At 47.8% G+C, this 17,864-nt stretch overlaps 1 protein-coding gene across 2 annotated transcripts in view; it reads left to right on the forward strand.

Annotated features, from left to right (window-relative positions):
* Positions 1-17,864, forward strand: part of PIP5K1B (phosphatidylinositol-4-phosphate 5-kinase type 1 beta) — a 412,487-nt gene that overhangs the window by 200,710 nt on the left and 193,913 nt on the right. For both annotated transcript variants that reach the window (XM_086961234.1, XM_086961235.1), the window contains exon 4: positions 11,754-11,884. In XM_086961234.1, the coding sequence (XP_086817360.1) occupies positions 11,754-11,884 (131 nt within the window). The remainder of the gene's footprint in view (positions 1-11,753; positions 11,885-17,864) is intronic.

Here is a 17,864-nt window from a genome sequence, read left to right on the forward strand (position 1 = left end):
ATACATCAAGTGGGCTTTTGCTCCACCCTAAGGAATAGTCCTCTCTCACCTCATTCCATTGGGTGTTTGGTGTATTAGTGCCCTTTCCAGGAAGTGCATGTGGAACTACTTTGCATCTGAAAAGTACACTCAATCTCTCACGCTGGTTGTCGCATTCAATTCTTTATTTCTTTTATGCATTCTATACAAAAAAACTGTCTTTTTTGTACTTTTTCCAGAGCATTTCCAATTCCAGTCAGGCTGGCTACAATGTGATGAACAGCATTCATGCATGAAATGCATATAAATAGCATTTGTGAATGCCTGTGTTTTCATGCATCAACACATTAAAACAAGGCCTCTTGGCTTTGCCAATACTTGGTGGGGCTTCTTGAGCATGAGTTGCTGTACGTAGAACTGTATGGTATCCAAGGCCATGCTGATGCAGAGATGGAATCCAACGGGGATGGTATATGAGGCTGGGGTAGTGTAACTAGCACAGTGCCTGACGCTACATTGTTGGTTTTTACATTAACTATATCCACCGTTCAAGACACAGGCGGATAAAGTAATTTGACAACAGTCGCATATATTTTTTTGTTCTCACCGGGATTAGAACCCAGGTCCCCCTGGTTCCACAATCGGCACCTTTGTCGCTAGACCACATCCCCTCCCAGAAGCTTAAGAAATGTGTAGACTTGAGCAAGTTACATAATGGTGAGTGGGCCATGGAATACAATGGACAAAGCCTTAGCATGTGCAGACATCCTTAGCCAATTGAAATCATATGACGTCCTTGGCATCAAAAACATACCTGCCCTCCACTGAGAGCATTAACATTCCTTCAGCTTTCTGAGAAAAGAGTCGGTGTTCTACTGTCTAAATCCATTGGATTGTTTTCCCTTTGGCTAATGGGAACTTTGCGTTCCCGTTAGGCATTTGCTCCCTCGCTATGAAATACTTTCTAAGGAAAAGTAGTGTAAAAACTACTCCGTTAATGTTAGAGGCATTATTTATCCAAATCCAAAGACCCATGACAAGTCCTAGCTCTTGCTAAATCCTTTAAGCCAGAGCAACTGAGTGTATGCTGCATTGCTTAAGGGTGTTTATTGAGGAATGGCCGTAGCGCCGTTCCCCTTTCTAGTAATCGGCATTGGTATAGCATCAGTAGAGGACTAATGCTATATATTAGTACAATTAGTACAAACAGTCGCGGCTGGTGTCGGGGCAAAGTGGTGAGGAAGGGGAAACAAAACAAAAAAAGCAACAACAAAAAAAAACTTACCTGAATGCCCACCACATTGCCACTCTTCTGGCTCCACTGCAGGCCCAGGCTCCTAGACAGTCCTACGGCCAATCCTAACGTCACTCTCATGCATGAGAGCAGCATCAGGATTTGCATGAGCAGCCTCGATTTGCCCTCCCAGAGAAACTGGGACCCTGTGCCTGCTGTCTCCAACCCGGCAACACAACTCTGGTGGACACGACTCCAGTGCGCATGGCAGTCCTGAGACAGCTGGCCAAACCCACATGCGCACTAATAGCAATGCACCTACCACTCCCACTATTGCCTGTCATCTCCATGGTCCACTCCCTAGACTTGACGATATGGAGGAAAATAAACCTATAATAAATCTGCTTTATTATTGGTTTTTTTTCAAGTTTTTTAGCTGCAGCTGATGGCGGTGGGTGTGGGGGGCGGGGGGCGCGACGCCGCTGAGTACAAATAGAAAAGGCTGTGCTGTCATTGCTTTGTTCCCAATAGACAATTTGAGGTTTCAGGCCAATTCACAAACACATGGAAGAGTTCGTAAAAGAGTACTCCTGTAGCACATCCCAGACTTATAAATGAGTTTATGAATCAGCCAAATTATCTCCTATAAAGTTGATTTTTGCTTTTAGTGGCAGGCAGTTCTCACATCTCATATATAAGTAGTGTGGATTTAGTGTCCGAACCTGAGTTTAAGGAATACTTTTCAATTTCTCCTACATCCATTGATCATGCAGATGAATTGCTTGCTTTCTCTTCAGGCATGATGGACGGTTGGCATCTTTGACCTTCACAACGATCTTCAAGGGCAGCACCAGGCAGGGGAAGACTGGGACACCATCAACTGCCCTTGCAAGCTGCAGCCAAATTAAAAAAAATATGCCTCACGATCCATAGCCAAATCTAACCAAGTACATGCCAATATATTCCATTCCTAAACCATGCATAAATTCCCACCAACTCTGCTGGCCACTATCGACTGTAACTCACATGGAAACAGTAAATACAACCAAACACAATGTCCACAGACCATCTTGATTCTGGTCCATGGGAATCCTACAACTGTAGAAGGCAACCAGAGTTTGGAAGTGCCGTGGTACCGTACAAATGAAGGTAATGCGCTATACAAATGGACTTAACATAACATACACCACCATGATATGGCAGTACCAGGGTTGGTGCAGAAAGTAGATCTATTTAGCCCCTTTTCTAACGAGCACAGGCCAATCCAACAGGTGTTCTCTGTGGGAACTAATGGCTTTGCCAGTGCCTTTTGGTGAAGCTCTACAGCGCTTGGCTATTTCCAGACGCAATGTAAATGTGTAAATGCAATGCAATATATTAAATAATAAATAAAGGCATGATGGCGCGAACGCTGCTGGCATATGCCGTATTCCACTGGCTCACCCATGCGTGATGACAAATGCGTGAGCATGAGTCAGAACGCATGCCTATGCCAAAAGTGTGATGCAGGTTCCATTTTTTATTTACTGATCCAAAATGGCAAGATGGCACTTGAATTGTTAAATAAAAAAATTAACATTGTCTTAACATGAAAGTGCAATTATAAATAAAAAGGCCTGTGGGTGTGGGTAACTGAACAGCAATTGAGATAAGCGGGTGGGAGCAACAGGGGAAACTCCTCAAACGAGGGAGAAAGCAACATGAGGGCAGAAGGAGAAGCGCATATGGAGAGATCAGCAGAGCTTGAAGACAGGGGACAGAAGAACACAAGGAGGGGTGAGGGAGAGAATAACACAGACCACATGGATAGGGGGGAAAGCACACAAGAGAGCAAGAAGCACAGAAAAGTGGCAGCAACTCGGAGTGGGGGAGAACACATGAGGGTGAGACCAACACAGAGGGCGGGGCCTAGGCAGAAGCCCACAAGAGAGAAACCGAGATCCGGGAGTGGGGGATATTTTAGGTAAACTCACAGGGGAGAGCATGAGAGAGCTGCAAAACACATGCACTCTCATGGAGTGCTTAACCAAAAAGAATACATGTCCCTAATATTTAGCAGTGGATTGGCAGAAACAAACCAATCAGAGGGATGGTAAAGAAGTTAGCTCCAGGATAGGAACAAACACAAGATGTACACACTGGGAAAAGGAAAGCCATTGAGGAAGAAGCAAGCAGATGAGAATGACCAAAAAAAAGCCAAATACTGGTAAGCCCTGTATGTTCTTTGTAAGCCCACAATAGGCCTTATGCAAGCAGACATCTTGGATCGACCAAAAAAGTCTAGCATCTCCATTAGACGAATCCATGCGTCTGTCTGCATATTTAGTTGTGTTAATCATAATGATTTCAGTTTTGGAGTTCGCCTCGTGCCCCTTACCCAGCGGTGCTCACTGGGAACACGACGTGCCTAAAGGCGCCCGTGAACAGTCGGCAGTTGTTGCCGTGTTTGTGGGTGCGAGGCGCTGCAGTTCACCCACAGCTCCGCTTCAGCAGCAGTTTATTTTTAGGGCTCGCCTGCTGATGCGCTTCTGCGCATCGCTGGCGAAGCTCTATTACGGCTTATCCAGTGTTGATCCACCACTGGCGATTCCAGTGGCGATTTCTTCAAGTGCATGTGCTTTTTAGGTCATTGCGCAAGCGCAAGCCCTAAAAAGCGCGTGCACAATGCCACCAGCCGCCTGCCTGCCTGCCTCGCATTACCAGATCAAAGGCAGCCCAGCCCCCCTCCCACAAGCTTCTCAGCGTGTGCTCTGCCTCAGGCCGGCATTTCTCCTCCCCTCGGGCAAACAGATAGCCACAATAACACCCTCCCTGCTCTGCTTTTTTTCTCAATTTCTCCCCGTCTACACTTCCCATTAGGAGCCCTTCCTCCCCCCAGATAAGCTATCTCCATAAGAGATAAGCAGCTCTTCCACCATCTCAAACCCGTATTAGTGCTCCTCACTATGCATGTTTTTACTTAAAAAATCAGCACAATGCAGCAGTGTGACATCAAGCCAGGTTCATCGACATCACTGCAAAAGTAAAGTTTTTATTCCCCATTTCCTCTTCAAGAAAGTGACTGCGCATCAGCCTCTACGGATCAGAAAGCGGAGCCCCCCCACTGACCGGGCTGCGAGTCAAATTGCCATGTTTCACAAATTATGGTTTTCGTGGTCTTATTCTGGAGTAGCCCTGTTGGCAAGAGAGGAAAGAGCAAGGCTCTGACAGTCAATCCTCCTCTGCTTCATAGTATGCCGCGCCACTATAGTAAGTTGAACAAGGGATATTATTTGACAGAAAGAGGCAACCTGCATCTATTCACGGAAATACATTGAGCAGTCTACATTTTTATTTTTTAAAGCTACATACAATGCACCATAACTATTCTAGGTCTACAAATGGAAATACATAACAAGCAATATTTTTATTTATTTTTTAAGAGGTGCATACTTAAAAAAATGATTACAAAAATTAAACATCAACTAGTAATTAAAAAACCTAGCAATTAAGATATGCCACGTCAAATAATAACTTTTGTCGCCAATTAATTATCAGTGTCTGGAATGGATATGGTCACACCCTCACTCACCCTCAACCCCTCACCCTCACTCACCCTCAACCCCTCACCCACACCCTCACTCACCCTCAACACCTCACCCTCAACCCCTCCCTCACGCTCACCCACCCTCACCCTCACTCACCCTCAACCCCTCACCCTCACTCACCCTCAACCCCTCACCCTCAACCCCTCACCCTCACTCACCCTCAACCCCTCACCCTCACTCACCCTCAACCCCTCACCCTCAACACCTCACTCACCCTCACGCTCACCCTCACGCTCACCCACCCTCATCCTCAACCCCTCACCCTCAATCACCCTCAACCCCTCACCCTCACTCACCCTCAACCCCTCACCCTCAACCCCTCACTCACCCTCACTCTCACTCATCCTCTATCACCCTCAACCCCTCACTCACCCTCAACCTCTCACCCTCACTCACCCTCAACCCCTCACCCTCACTCACCCTCAACCCCTCACCCTCACTCACCCTCAGCCCCTCACCCTCAACCCCTCACCCTCACCCTCACCCTCACTCACCCTCAACCCCTCACCCTCACTCACCCTCACCCACCCTCACTCACCCTCAACACCTCACCCTCACCCTCACTCACCCTCACTCACCCTCAGTCACCCTCAACCCCTCACCCTCACATTCACTCACCCTCACTCACCCTCACTCACCCTCACTCACCCTCAACCCCTCACCCTCAACCCCTCACCCTCACTCACCCTCACTCACCCTCACTCACCCTCAACCCCTCACCCTCACTCACCCTCAACCCCTCACCCTCAACACCTCACCCTCACTCACCCTCAAACTCAACATACATACATACATACCCTCACTCACCCTCACTCACCCTCAACCACTCACCCTCACTCACCCTCAACCCCTCACCCTCACTCACCCTCACTCACCCTCAACACCTCACCCTCACCCTCACTCACCCTCACCCTCACTCACCCGCACTCACCCTCACTCACCCTCACCCTCACTCACCCTCACTCACCCTCAACCACTCACCCTCACTCACCCTCACCCTCACTCACCCTCACTCACCCTCAACCCCTCACCCTCACTCACCCTCAACCCCTCACCCTCACTCACCCTCAACCCCTCACTCACCCTCACTCTCACTCATCCTCACTCACCCTCAACCCCTCACCCTCACTCACCCTCACCCACCCTCAACCCCTCACCCTAACTCTCACTCACCCTCAACCCCTCACCCTCACTCACCCTCACTCACCCTCACTCACCCTCAACCCCTCACCCTCACTCACCCTCACCCACCCTCACTCACCCTCACCCACCCTCACCCTCACTCACCCTCACTCACCCTCAACCTCACTCACCCTCACCCACCCTCAACCCCTCATCCTCACTCACCCTCACCCTCACTCACCCTCAACCCCTCACCCTCACCCTCACCCTCACCCTCACTCAACTCACCCTCACCCTCAATACCTCACCCTCACTCACCCTCACCCTCACCCAACCCCTCACCCTCAATACCTCACCCTCACTCACCCTCACTCACCCTCAACCCCTCACCCTCACTCACCCTCAACCCCTCACCCACACCATCACTCGCCCTCACTCGCCCTCACACGCCTCACCACTCACCCTCACTCACCCCTCCACTCACCCTCAACACTCACCCTCACCCAGCCTCAACCCTCATCCTCACTCCCCCTCACCCTCACTCACCCTCAACCCCTCACCCTCACTCACCCTCAACCCCTCACCCTCACCCTCACTCCCTCACCCTCACTCACCCTCACCCTCACTCACCCTCAACCCCTCACCCTCAATCCCTCACCCTCAATCCCTCACCCTCAGTCACCCTCACCCTCAATCCCTCACCCTCAATCCCTCACCCTCAGTCACCCTCACCCTCACCCTCACTCACCCTCAACCCCTCACCCTCACTCACCCTCAACCCCCTCACCCTCACTCACCCTCAACCCCTCACCCACACCATCACTCACCCTCACTCACCCTCACTCACCCTCACTCGCCCTCACTCGCCCTCACTCGCCCTCACTCGCCCTCACTCGCCCTCACTCGCCCTCACTCGCCCTCACTCGCCCTCACTCGCCCTCACTCGCCCTCACTCCCCTCCTCCCCCTCCCCCCTCGCCCTCACTCGCCCTCACTCACCCTCAATGCCTCACCCTCACTCACCCTCAACACCTCACCCTCAACCCCCTAACTCACCCTCACTCTAACTCACCCTCACTCACCCTCAACACCTCCCTCACCCTCACTCACCCTCACCCACCCTCAACCCCTCCCTCACTCACCCTCAACCCCTCACGCCTCACTCACCCTCACCCCTCACCCTCACTCACCCTCAACCCCTCACTCACCCTCAACCCCTCATCCTCACCCTCACTCACCCTCACTCACCCTCAACCCCTCATCCTCACCCTCACTCACCCTCACTCACCCTCAACCCCTCAACCTCACCCTCACTCACCCTCACTCACCCCTCACTCACCTCACTCACCCTCACTCACCTCACTCACCCTCCCCTCACCCTCACTCACCCTCACCCTCACTCACCCTCAACCTCACCCACCCTCCCACCCTCAACCCCTCATCCTCACTCACTCTCACTCACTCCTCACTCACCCTCAACCCCTCACCCTCACTCACCCTCAACCCTCACCCTCACTCACCCTCAACCCCTCATCCTCACCCTCACTCACCCACACTCACCCTCAACCCCTCATCCTCACCCTCACTCACCCTCACTCACCCTCACTCACATTCACCCTCACCTCACTCACCCTCACCCTCACTCACCCTCACTCACATTCACCCTCACCCTCACTCACCCTCACTCACCCTCACTCTCACTCACCCTCACCCTCCCTCACCCTCACCCACCCCTCACTCACCCTCACCCACCCTCAACCCCTCATCCTCACTCACCCTCACCCTCAACCCCTCACCCTCACTCACCCTCAACACCTCACCCTCACTCACCCTCACCCTCACTCACCCTCAACCCCTCACCCTCAATCCCTCACCCCTCTCTCATCCTCACTCACAACCCCTCACCCTCACTCACCCTCAACCCTCTCACCATCACCTCACCCTCAACTCACCCTCACTCACCCTCACTCACCCTCACTCACCCTCACTCACCCTCTCTCACCCTCAACACCTCACCCTCACTCACCCTCAACCCCTCACCCTCACTCACCCTCACCCTCTCTCACCCTCAACACCTCACCCTCACTCACCCTCACTCACTCTCACCCCTCACCCACCCTCACCCTCACTCACCCTCAACACCTCACCCTCACTCACCCTCAACCCCTCACCCTCCCTCACCCTCAACCCCTCACCCTCCCTCACCCTCAACCCCTCACTCACCCTCACTCACCCTCACTCACCCTCAACCCCTCAGCCTCACCCTCACTCACCCTCAACACCTCACCCTCACTCACCCTCACTCACTCTCAACCCCTCACCCACCCTCACCCTCACTCACCCTCAACACCTCACCCTCACTCACCCTCAACCCCTCACCCTCCCTCACCCTCAACCCCTCACCCTCCCTCACCCTCAACCCCTCACCCTCAACCCCTCCCCCTCGACCCCTCCCCCTCAACCCCTCACCCTCACTCAGCCTCACTCAGCCTCACTCACCCTCAACACCTCACCCTCACTCACCCTCAACACCTCACCCTCACTCACCCTCAACACCTCACCCTCACTCACCCTCAACACCTCACCCTCAACCCCCTCACCCTCACCCTCACTCACCCTCACAACACATATTGTGTTACAATAGGTGTCACATTTGCAAAAGATAAAACTATTGGCATTGTAAATAACAAAGCTATTAATTCGCTATTTTCAAAACAAGCACATAAATAAAAAATGTGTCCTTTACAATACCAATAGCTCAAACTTTCCTAATGCAAGACCTATTGCATTGCTGTGCTTCTCTCCCCTGCTGCACTCTCCTGCTCTCTAGAGATGTGGCCTAACGACAAGAGCTGCCATCTAAGTCACGTAAATACAAAATATGTTGCATTCCAAATGCTATAGGTGTCACATTCGCAAAAGTTATAACTATTGGCATTGTAAATGACAAAGCCATCAATTTAGCAATTTTAAAAACCAACAAATAAATAACATATGTCATTTACAATACCAATAACTCCAACTTTTCTAATGCGAGACCTATTGCATTTCCAATGCTTGTTTGACTTGCAAGGGGGGGGGAGCGCATGCAACGAGGCGGCTCTAAACCAGCAGGGATCTTAGGGAAGGTAGGTGAGGTGGCCTGAAGACCTTACCATGCAGTCTGGTCACTACCAGGACACGCTCACGATAAGTGAATGTCAAAATAAAGCCAGATTCAGGTGCTTTGTGTGTGCATCCCTTTTAATATCCTGTGTAAAAAAAAAAAAAGAGCACTGCCGACCTGGGTTGGCGCCTTGAGCGCGAGCGAGTACACCCCCACACGCAGTGGACTAACGAAACGTTTTGGGGCTCACTGCAAAGTGCATGGAGGGTCCCCACTTCGGACTCACCCAGGAACTCTCGGGCCGGGGTACTGTGCACCCCTTCCTGCGGGGGCTTTAGTTACTCCACTGCCATCACGAGTAAAGACTGCCCGAGTGTCCGCTGCCGTGGTCGCGGTGTTTGGTGTGTTTCTTTTGGTTGTGCAGGTCTCGCTTTTGAAGTGGTTTTCATTTTTTTTGTTCTGTGTAATTATTTTCTCTTTAGCTCCTTGTTGGTTTCTGTTGACTGAAGTCAGAGCATACAGTAGGAGCAGTTTATGAATATGTGTTGACTAACCAGTCAGTCAGTCAGTGTGCTGCTGCGCCTGGGCAGAGGCGTTTTAAGGCACGCACAGTGGGCTCTGGACCAGGGCCCCAGCCTTTCAGTGCCCCTTCCCCCTCATAGAGTCAGCTATGTTCTGCAGAGAGTCTTGACCTGATGACCTTGAATAATTTATAAACAGAATGCTGCAAATTGCGTTTGTTTCCTTATCATTTATTTTTATTGTGAGAGTCTATTACAGACATTTTGCAGACAAAATGTGTTAATGTTTCATGCAGCATCCATATACAAAGTTTATTTTACATCAATACACGACCTCACATATGAGAAATGGGAGGGTGTGACAGAGATTATTTGCAGTAACATTAGCGAGCTGCTGCTGGGTTACAATATTGAAAACACACATCACTATCCCTGAATATCAGATGTACTCACATTTAGAATTTGACCAGAGAGGGCATGAAAGAGCTGAAACTGGATCATCAAATCAAATCTGTTCCGAATACTGGCCCCCAAAATACATTTGGCCCAGGGCCCCAAAATCCTTAAAATGTCCCTGCGTTGAAGGTGGCGCAGTAAAATAACCAAAATGTTAACAAAGTCACAAAAACTATACATGCGCAGAGACCGGGGCTGGTGGTTTGTCGACTAGTGCATCTATTAAAAGGGTTTGCTTTCACCCCATGGCCACAGGTTCTGAGTCTGGTTGGTCCACTCAGCCTTTCATCCCTGTGAGGTCGATAAAATGAATACCGCTGGGTTGGGTAAAAGTAAACGTGTTATTCAGTTCCAGATCACGCAAGGTGAACGTGTGCGTTACAAATGCACATCATATGTTCTGGCATAAGCAAAAGATGTGATACATTGGTAAATGTGTCTATGAAGTGTAGTGTGGTACGATCCACGGGATGCCTCTGTCCATGTGGCAGGTAAGAAGAGCTTTAATAGCAGAAACACATTCCTGCTACCCAACTTAATGGTTCCCTTGTTTATCGATCCTAGAAGGATGAAGGGCTCTCTTAAGGATGTCAATAGTGAGTGCTTAAGTAAGAGTTATGTAAAAGGTACACGAACAACCCCTCTATCTAGAATATAAAAGTTCAAGCAATATTTGTCCCTAACCATATGTCACTGTGACACATGGAATGGAAAATAATGCAGGAAAATGAAGAGAAATCGAGAGCAAAGGAGTCTTTTTAGTCGGGCGCCATTAGTCTCACAGCTACACCACTATTTGGAAAAGCTCCACAGTTACTAAATGAGAACCTTGTGTGCTACACCCCTGACTAGACCCTGTACCTACTAGTGCCACTGCACTGACTGACTGTCACACATATCTTAAGAAGTGACTTTTTAAACCATTTCCTTTTGCTCTTCACTTAGTGTTCAGCAGCCAGCCACTCTTAGCTCCGAGAAACCCGCTGGTGTGCACATAAACGTCACAAATGTAAATGTAAATGTATATGTATGTGTCTTGTAAAGCGCACTGCTGCCCTGAGGCGTCGTGGCGCTGTAGACCGCTGGGGAACCCGTCTTGGCTATCCCTGTGAGATGGTCCCTACTGGGTATCTCCAAGGTTAAACCAGGCTATCTTAAATAACATTTACGATAACATAACAGCCCTCATAGCTAAGCCTCTGCTCCCCCTGCCTGAAGCACAGAGGGACCCACCCATTCACAAAGGAAGAAATACTACCAGGGTAGGGTACTCTTTAGCTCTTTTGCGCTGCAGCCCCTGCATGTGAGAGCAGGGGGATGGGTGGGGGGGGGGGGGGGGGGCGCGAAGAGAACATTGGCCATCCTTTTTGTGCAGACTATATATGAATATTCCCATTTTAGATGTTTGAGGGTCAATTCACAAATGCAGTAAATCTACGTAAAAGAGTATTACGTGAGTGCTTACATACTCCAAAATATCTTTGTGAATATGCCCCAGAGCCTTTATTATCGCTGCCCTTGAGCTTCGAAGCTCATTCCTATGCGCACATTAATTTTAGATGGTCTGTGTGTCTGCACTAAACCACGCAAAGCAGAGCTTGTCAGGTCTAATCAACTTAACATCTGAAACGTGGAGCTGGCTGAAGCCACTAAAGAAAATTGCTCTGCATAAAGCTGCCTTGTAGTTAGAACAAGCACTGCCTGTGTGGAGGCCTGCCCTGGAAGTAATCCTCTCTTCCCTCCTTTCAGACAGCATCCTCGGCCATTAGAGGGACCATTCAGCTGGGTATAGGATACACAGTGGGAAACATCACCTCCAAGCCAGACAGAGACGTCCTTATGCAAGATTTCTATGTTGTGGAAAGTGTCTTTTTACCCAGGTAAGTCCAGTTTCTGTGAAGAGTGATGTGATCTGAGAATTTGTTTTAGGGAGATTTTTCCTGTGTGTGCTTTGAATTTATATTGTTATGTTATGTGTAAGAATGCATAAGTGGTATATGGTGTTAGGGGTTGTTATGAATGTATATTTTTGTGCATCATTAACAACATGCAGAATGTAGTTTTACACTCGATTACACATTGATATTGTGCTATTATTTTTTAAACACATGTCCTATGACATGTAGAGGTGTATTTACCAGACCCTGCTGAACAAGGCCTCAATTTAGGCCTAGCAGCCATGTTTCCATAAATGGATGTCTTTCGGTCTTCCCCTGCACATTTCACTGTTTGTTATTTCTGCTGCACACAGTAAAGCAGAGTGATTTTTTGATTATTTCCTCTGGCATTGTTCTTGCTGTTCCTGTAGCAATCGTCCTAACTTGGTCTTTAAATTGTATCTTGTGTCAAGATTTTTTGTTAGCTCACTGTACCCTGTTAATTCAAAATAGTTTGCTTTTGTATATGAATCTACTTTGTTCAGCCATCTCCAGATGGCATTGGCACAGAGTGGTTAGAATGAATATTAATGTAGTGATGTAGTGCTTAGGTGCTAAGGCAATATGACGTTTAATCAAACTGTGGTAACGTGGCAATGTTATACCACAATGATTTAGCAATTTATACTAAAATAGTGTACATAAACTATCGATTTTAGGGGGAACCAGAAGATTTTCCCAATGTATTAGGGATGCTGTTTTTCTTTATTGATTTTGCTGCCCACTTGGTACTTAGAATGTTTTTGATTTTTCACTTTTCTGCAATGCTCTATTTGCTGAATGCCTTCATGCCAGTTTTTCTATACTGCATATTTTGAATTTTGTAATGAAACCCTTACGCTTATTTCACAGATGTAGCACACACATTTTGAATGGGCCCTTAACTGACTGTATTTCTGATATTTTGATGTGTTTGGGGGGTGTTATACCTCGGGAACACCTTGCCTTGTGAAATTTAGGTTCAACACTGTCTCAATTCATCAGTCCGTGGGTGTTCTGTTGAGGTAAAGTTTTGGGGTCAAGAATTGCTGGGGACTCCATGCCCACATAGCAAGGATTTAAAAGTTTCCTGAATAGGATCCATTTGTAAACCACCCACTGCTTCACTCAGTAGGACTTGGCACCAATTTCAGTAGTACTGTTGCTTGTGTATTTCTTTCAGAGTAATGTCACTAACAACATTATCAGATACTGCCTTAATTAGGACTGCGGACATCTAGTAGACGTTGCCCCACTAGAGTGGTATTGCAACTTGAGGGTATGCGAGGTATCGGATAGCCGAGAGTTGAATTGCGATGGGAATCTTGGAAGGAAACTCGGAGAGTAAGTGTTGGAATATGGTGGTACAGTAAGTGTTTACTCCAGCTCCTAATTGGAAGGTAATGAAACAGGAAGAATTTACACCAGGCCTGGGTGGGGACGTGAAGACGGAGGAAGTATATACCAAAGTCTTATTTACACCAGGCCTGCTTCAGAAAGTAATGGCACACAAGATATTTACACCTGGTCTGGGTAGAGCCCGGGTTGGTACATGATGCCACAGGAGATTTTTAGACCAGGTCCGGGTTGGAAAGTGATGTCACAGGAAGTATTTACCGGGCCCAGTTCGGAAGGTAATGGAATGGGAGGTATTTACACCAGGTCTGAGTAGGAAAGTGGTGGCAAAGGAAGTATAAACACTATGGGCGTATTATTATCTCAATCTTTGTGCTGTGCCGAAGCAAACTTCTTTTTCCATCTACAGTACATACATTATTTCTTTACAAATCTCAAGTGTTACTGCAAGTGTTTCGGAGCTCTGTTGCCTGCATTCCTTACACTAACTCTGAACATTTCACCATTAGTGTGTTCACTAAAGACAGGAAAAAGAAATGTTTTCGAGTAGTGCAAAAAACAGGACCATAATAAGCCCTTGATCCTTTTTTTTTTTTTTTTTTTTTTTTTAGGCCAAAGCTGGACCTGACCCTCTCCGCAGGGGGCTCCAAACCTTTTGCCTTCCATCTCCTATTTTTCTAAAATTTGTTTTTGTTGGTTTTTAGACCCTGTACACGTTACCACTGCTACCCAGTACTAAAGTGCTTTTGCTCACTCCCTAAAACATCGTAATGTTGGCTTACACCAGATTGGTAGATTTAATTTATTTATAAGTGTCTAGTAAACTGGTATATAATATACCTAGGGCTGGGAAATGAAATGCTACTAGTGAGCCTGCTGCACTAATTGTGCCAACCACTTAAGTAGTCACTAACCCCTGTCTCAGGTCAGCCATTGCAGCCTGTATGCAGCTTTAAACTTCAAATTCGTCTTGGCAAAATAACCCCCTTGGCAAGCCTAAAACTCCCTTTTTATTACATCTAAGCAGTGGCGTAGCAAGGCGGGAGCGGTCTGCCCTTGCTGCACAAGTTTTAGGGGCGGCAGCGCCTCCCCTTACTTGTGGCCATCACAGGAATCGCCAGCACCCCCAAACCCCCTCTTATCTTTGGTCGACACAGGAATCTCCAGCACACATCCCATGCTGCTGCGGGCAGCAAAAGCTTGCGCCACAGCATCTAATGCAAAAAAAACAATTGATGGACGGAACGCTGAACAATGCAAACATTCAACTCCAGTCACAAGGATCTGAGAATAATCCATCGATCTTTTGCTCACCACACTACCCCTAGTTTGGACCCAGCGATATGTAAATCAGTCTTGATCCTGTTCCTTATGGATCTAAGTCACCCCTGAGGTAGGCCCTAAACAACCCATATGGTTGGGTGCATTGTTATTAAAAAGTTGGGCATGTACTTTCAAGTTTGACTGTTCCTGTTAGTGAAAAACTCCCAAATTAGTTTTTCACTGCTGTGAAGACTGCCTCTCCCATATGATAACATTAGGTTATTACATTTAATTAGTGTTTCTGTGTGATTGGGAGCAGGTAGTAAAGTTATGTTTGCTATCTGAGAAATTGTAGTTTACCCCATTAATGGTAAAGTCGGATTTGAAGTCATAGTTCTGAAAATGCCACTTTTAGAAAGTTGGCATTTTTTTGTCCCAACCATTTGGTGTTGGCAGCCTGTTCCTGGAACACACAACCAGGTGTGAGTGGCAGTTGGCCTTTGTATATTCCTCTCAGACAGCAGCACACTAGGTGTGCCTGAATGGGCCATCACTGGCAGCATGGGGGGGCAGAGCTGTCCACAGCCCACTCACACATCAATAGGCTGGATCCTGCTCACACACAAATAATTTTACACTAGCTTGTTGTACCTTTAGCCAGACTTGAGGCAGGAAATTCCAGGCACATCTGTGGTGGGGGAGACTCCAGAAGTTTCTCCCACTTCATAGAAGGCACCAGGGATAAAAAAGGTACCCTCCTAACCACTCTTCAGTTCACCCATGGACCTGCAGAAGGACTATCAAAGGACTGCATACTCCTGTGGCTTGCTGTGTACTTCAGAGGGACTGCTTTGCTGCACCAAGAAGGACTGTTCTGCTTTCTGAAGCCTGTTCTGAGCCCCAGAGGTCTACCCTGATTCTTGAACTCTGCTCTTCTCCTTGAACCCATTGCTCCCAAAAGTCACTCCAAGGTAACATTGACCTCCTGATCAGAGCCTCAGGCACAGTTATTTGCCCTTGAAAGTGGTGTTAAGGGTGACCAGATAGCCCAAATCCAAAACTTTTGAGTTAGAAATAGTTTAGCTGAGAAGTGCTCTGAGAACCGAGAGTAGACCGGGACCATCCTGCTCATCGATCTGCCCAAAGTGCATTGGTGGTCAGCTTGACATTGCGGCAGCTCCTGCTTCATTCTTCTCCGCAAGAGCAAATCCTGTTCACCCGCTCTAAACTGATTTAGATCACCGGCAAGTAGTGGCACCAAATGACCTAAAAACAGGGCTGAAAGTTGCTGTTCTTTAGTGTGTTGATGACTCTTCGGCAGGGCAAAATGTATGGAGTACAGAAATCTGACACTGTTCTGGTAGTGTGGATAGAAGGGAAGATACAACTGAGGATCTGATCACACTAAAAGGTTACTGCAAAGTCACTTCACGGTCATGGGTCAGGGCTTTACAAAACTAGAAAGTTAAAAATAAGAAATAATTATATAGTTACAGTATGATACATTGAAGGAGACTGATTGGCGAGTGGCTCAGTAAAAGGAAAAAAAACATTATTATCTAGGGAACACTTTGAGAGGGGAAGTGAGGAATGATGTGGAAAGAGGCACTGGATCTGGTCCTCTGGGCCAGGGCTTGTCCAGCAGCACTGCTGGTGTGCCTTGCACTTCCCGGGCCGGACTGGTAACCCATAGCAGCCTTGGTAATATTCTCACAGCAGCACCCGGGGAAGTAATGCCTGGCCCTTGGAGGATAGAAATGCTTGCCTGCTTCTTTTGTTACTGGGGGCTGATATTGCAGCACCTCTGCAAAACCGAGCCCCAGCCTCCCAGGGAAACGCCTGATGCCCCGTACGGCCAGTCCGGTCCTGTGCCCCTCACACTACCACCGATCCGCTGACTACTACACTGCTGCAACATGGCGCTTGCGTATCACTGTACCGTTGCAGTAAGATCTGTAGCCTAGCTGCCATTTCCATTAACCCTGTCTTTTCTTCACCTCCAGTGCTTTGTCATGTTCATTCAGCCCCCACTGTGGATTTATCCGGGAGCTGATCTCACAGGCCATCTAATATGAATAAACAGCAATCATGTCTCTGCTCAGCCATAAGTTACATTGTATTTTCTCGATCTTGTCGCTTTTCATTGCTGTGTCAAAAGCTTCAACACAGACTGCCATGTGCACGTTCATCAGCACAGAGATATGTAAATGCAAGTATTACTTCTCCCGCTGAATGTTTAGGTCTGGCATTAGTCAGCCTTTTGATTTCATTAAAATCATGTGTCTAATATACTTACTTATAGAGGCTTGCAGTCAGCCCTCTTAATCCATTGTTATGTTAATGTGTCATTCACATTTTCTTCTGCCCACTGAAGCATACAGCATGGGGCAACTGTTTTGCCCACTCCAGCCACTGGCTAACTTCGCTGTGGGTAATGGCGTTCTACTGTTTCACAAGGTGCACATCCACACAGAAAGTAGCTCCTGCAGCGGGACTACCGTGGCAAAATGTGCTTTTTGGACCAAAATATATTTTTGCTTATAGCCGTTGTTTTTTTTGTTATTTTTATGAGACGGCTCTGGCTGCTTTTTCAACAATAAAAGTTTGCTTAAACCATGAAAAAAGCAATCCTTGACAAAGTAAAAAGGTTTTCCGTCAATGTAGACCTATTGACTTTACCAGTGCTTGTTTGAGCATTGCATTCAAGACGCCACAGTGGGCTGGAGACTCAGTAGTGGGGCTCTGCAGCTGCAGGATCTTTGGAAAGTGAGAACAAATAGCTTACATGTTTGCAACCGATACTGAAAGCCCCAGGCCTGAAGTTGACGATGTTTTGCCTTCCTTTCTGTTGTACCATGCCATTGCTTGCTGCCATTGGGACCTGCCTGTCTCTGAAGAGGATGGCAAACTAGGTCATTAGGACCCATCTGAGCTTAGCGATGCAGTTTTGTTTGATATGGGCAGCTACTGTGTTTTCTAACTGTACTTAAATTAGTTAATCATTATAATTTGTTGGCCCTTCAGCGGCTCTATGCCTGATAGTCAGCAGAAACAACCATTTCATTTAACCTTCTTTCTGTCTTTCAATCTGATTTCAGTGCTTAATTTGAGCCAGAGGTTACTGGTGCTTGGCACCCTCACTTCTATGTCAACACAGCGCTTGTGACAGCCTGCCACAAGGCGGCACTGTCTGCCTAATTTAGAGATGACCAAACAACAGTTAATTATTAATTCAATATAAATGAAAAAGGACTATTACCTGCCACCCAAGCATTCTTATAGTTTTGGGGGCCTGAAAAAGTACAAATTGTCACACTTGTAGGAG

The sequence above is a fragment of the Lissotriton vulgaris genome, chromosome 3_1, assembly GCF_964263255.1.
Source record: "Lissotriton vulgaris chromosome 3_1, aLisVul1.2, whole genome shotgun sequence".
In the NCBI taxonomy this organism is placed as follows: domain Eukaryota; kingdom Metazoa; phylum Chordata; class Amphibia; order Caudata; family Salamandridae; genus Lissotriton; species Lissotriton vulgaris.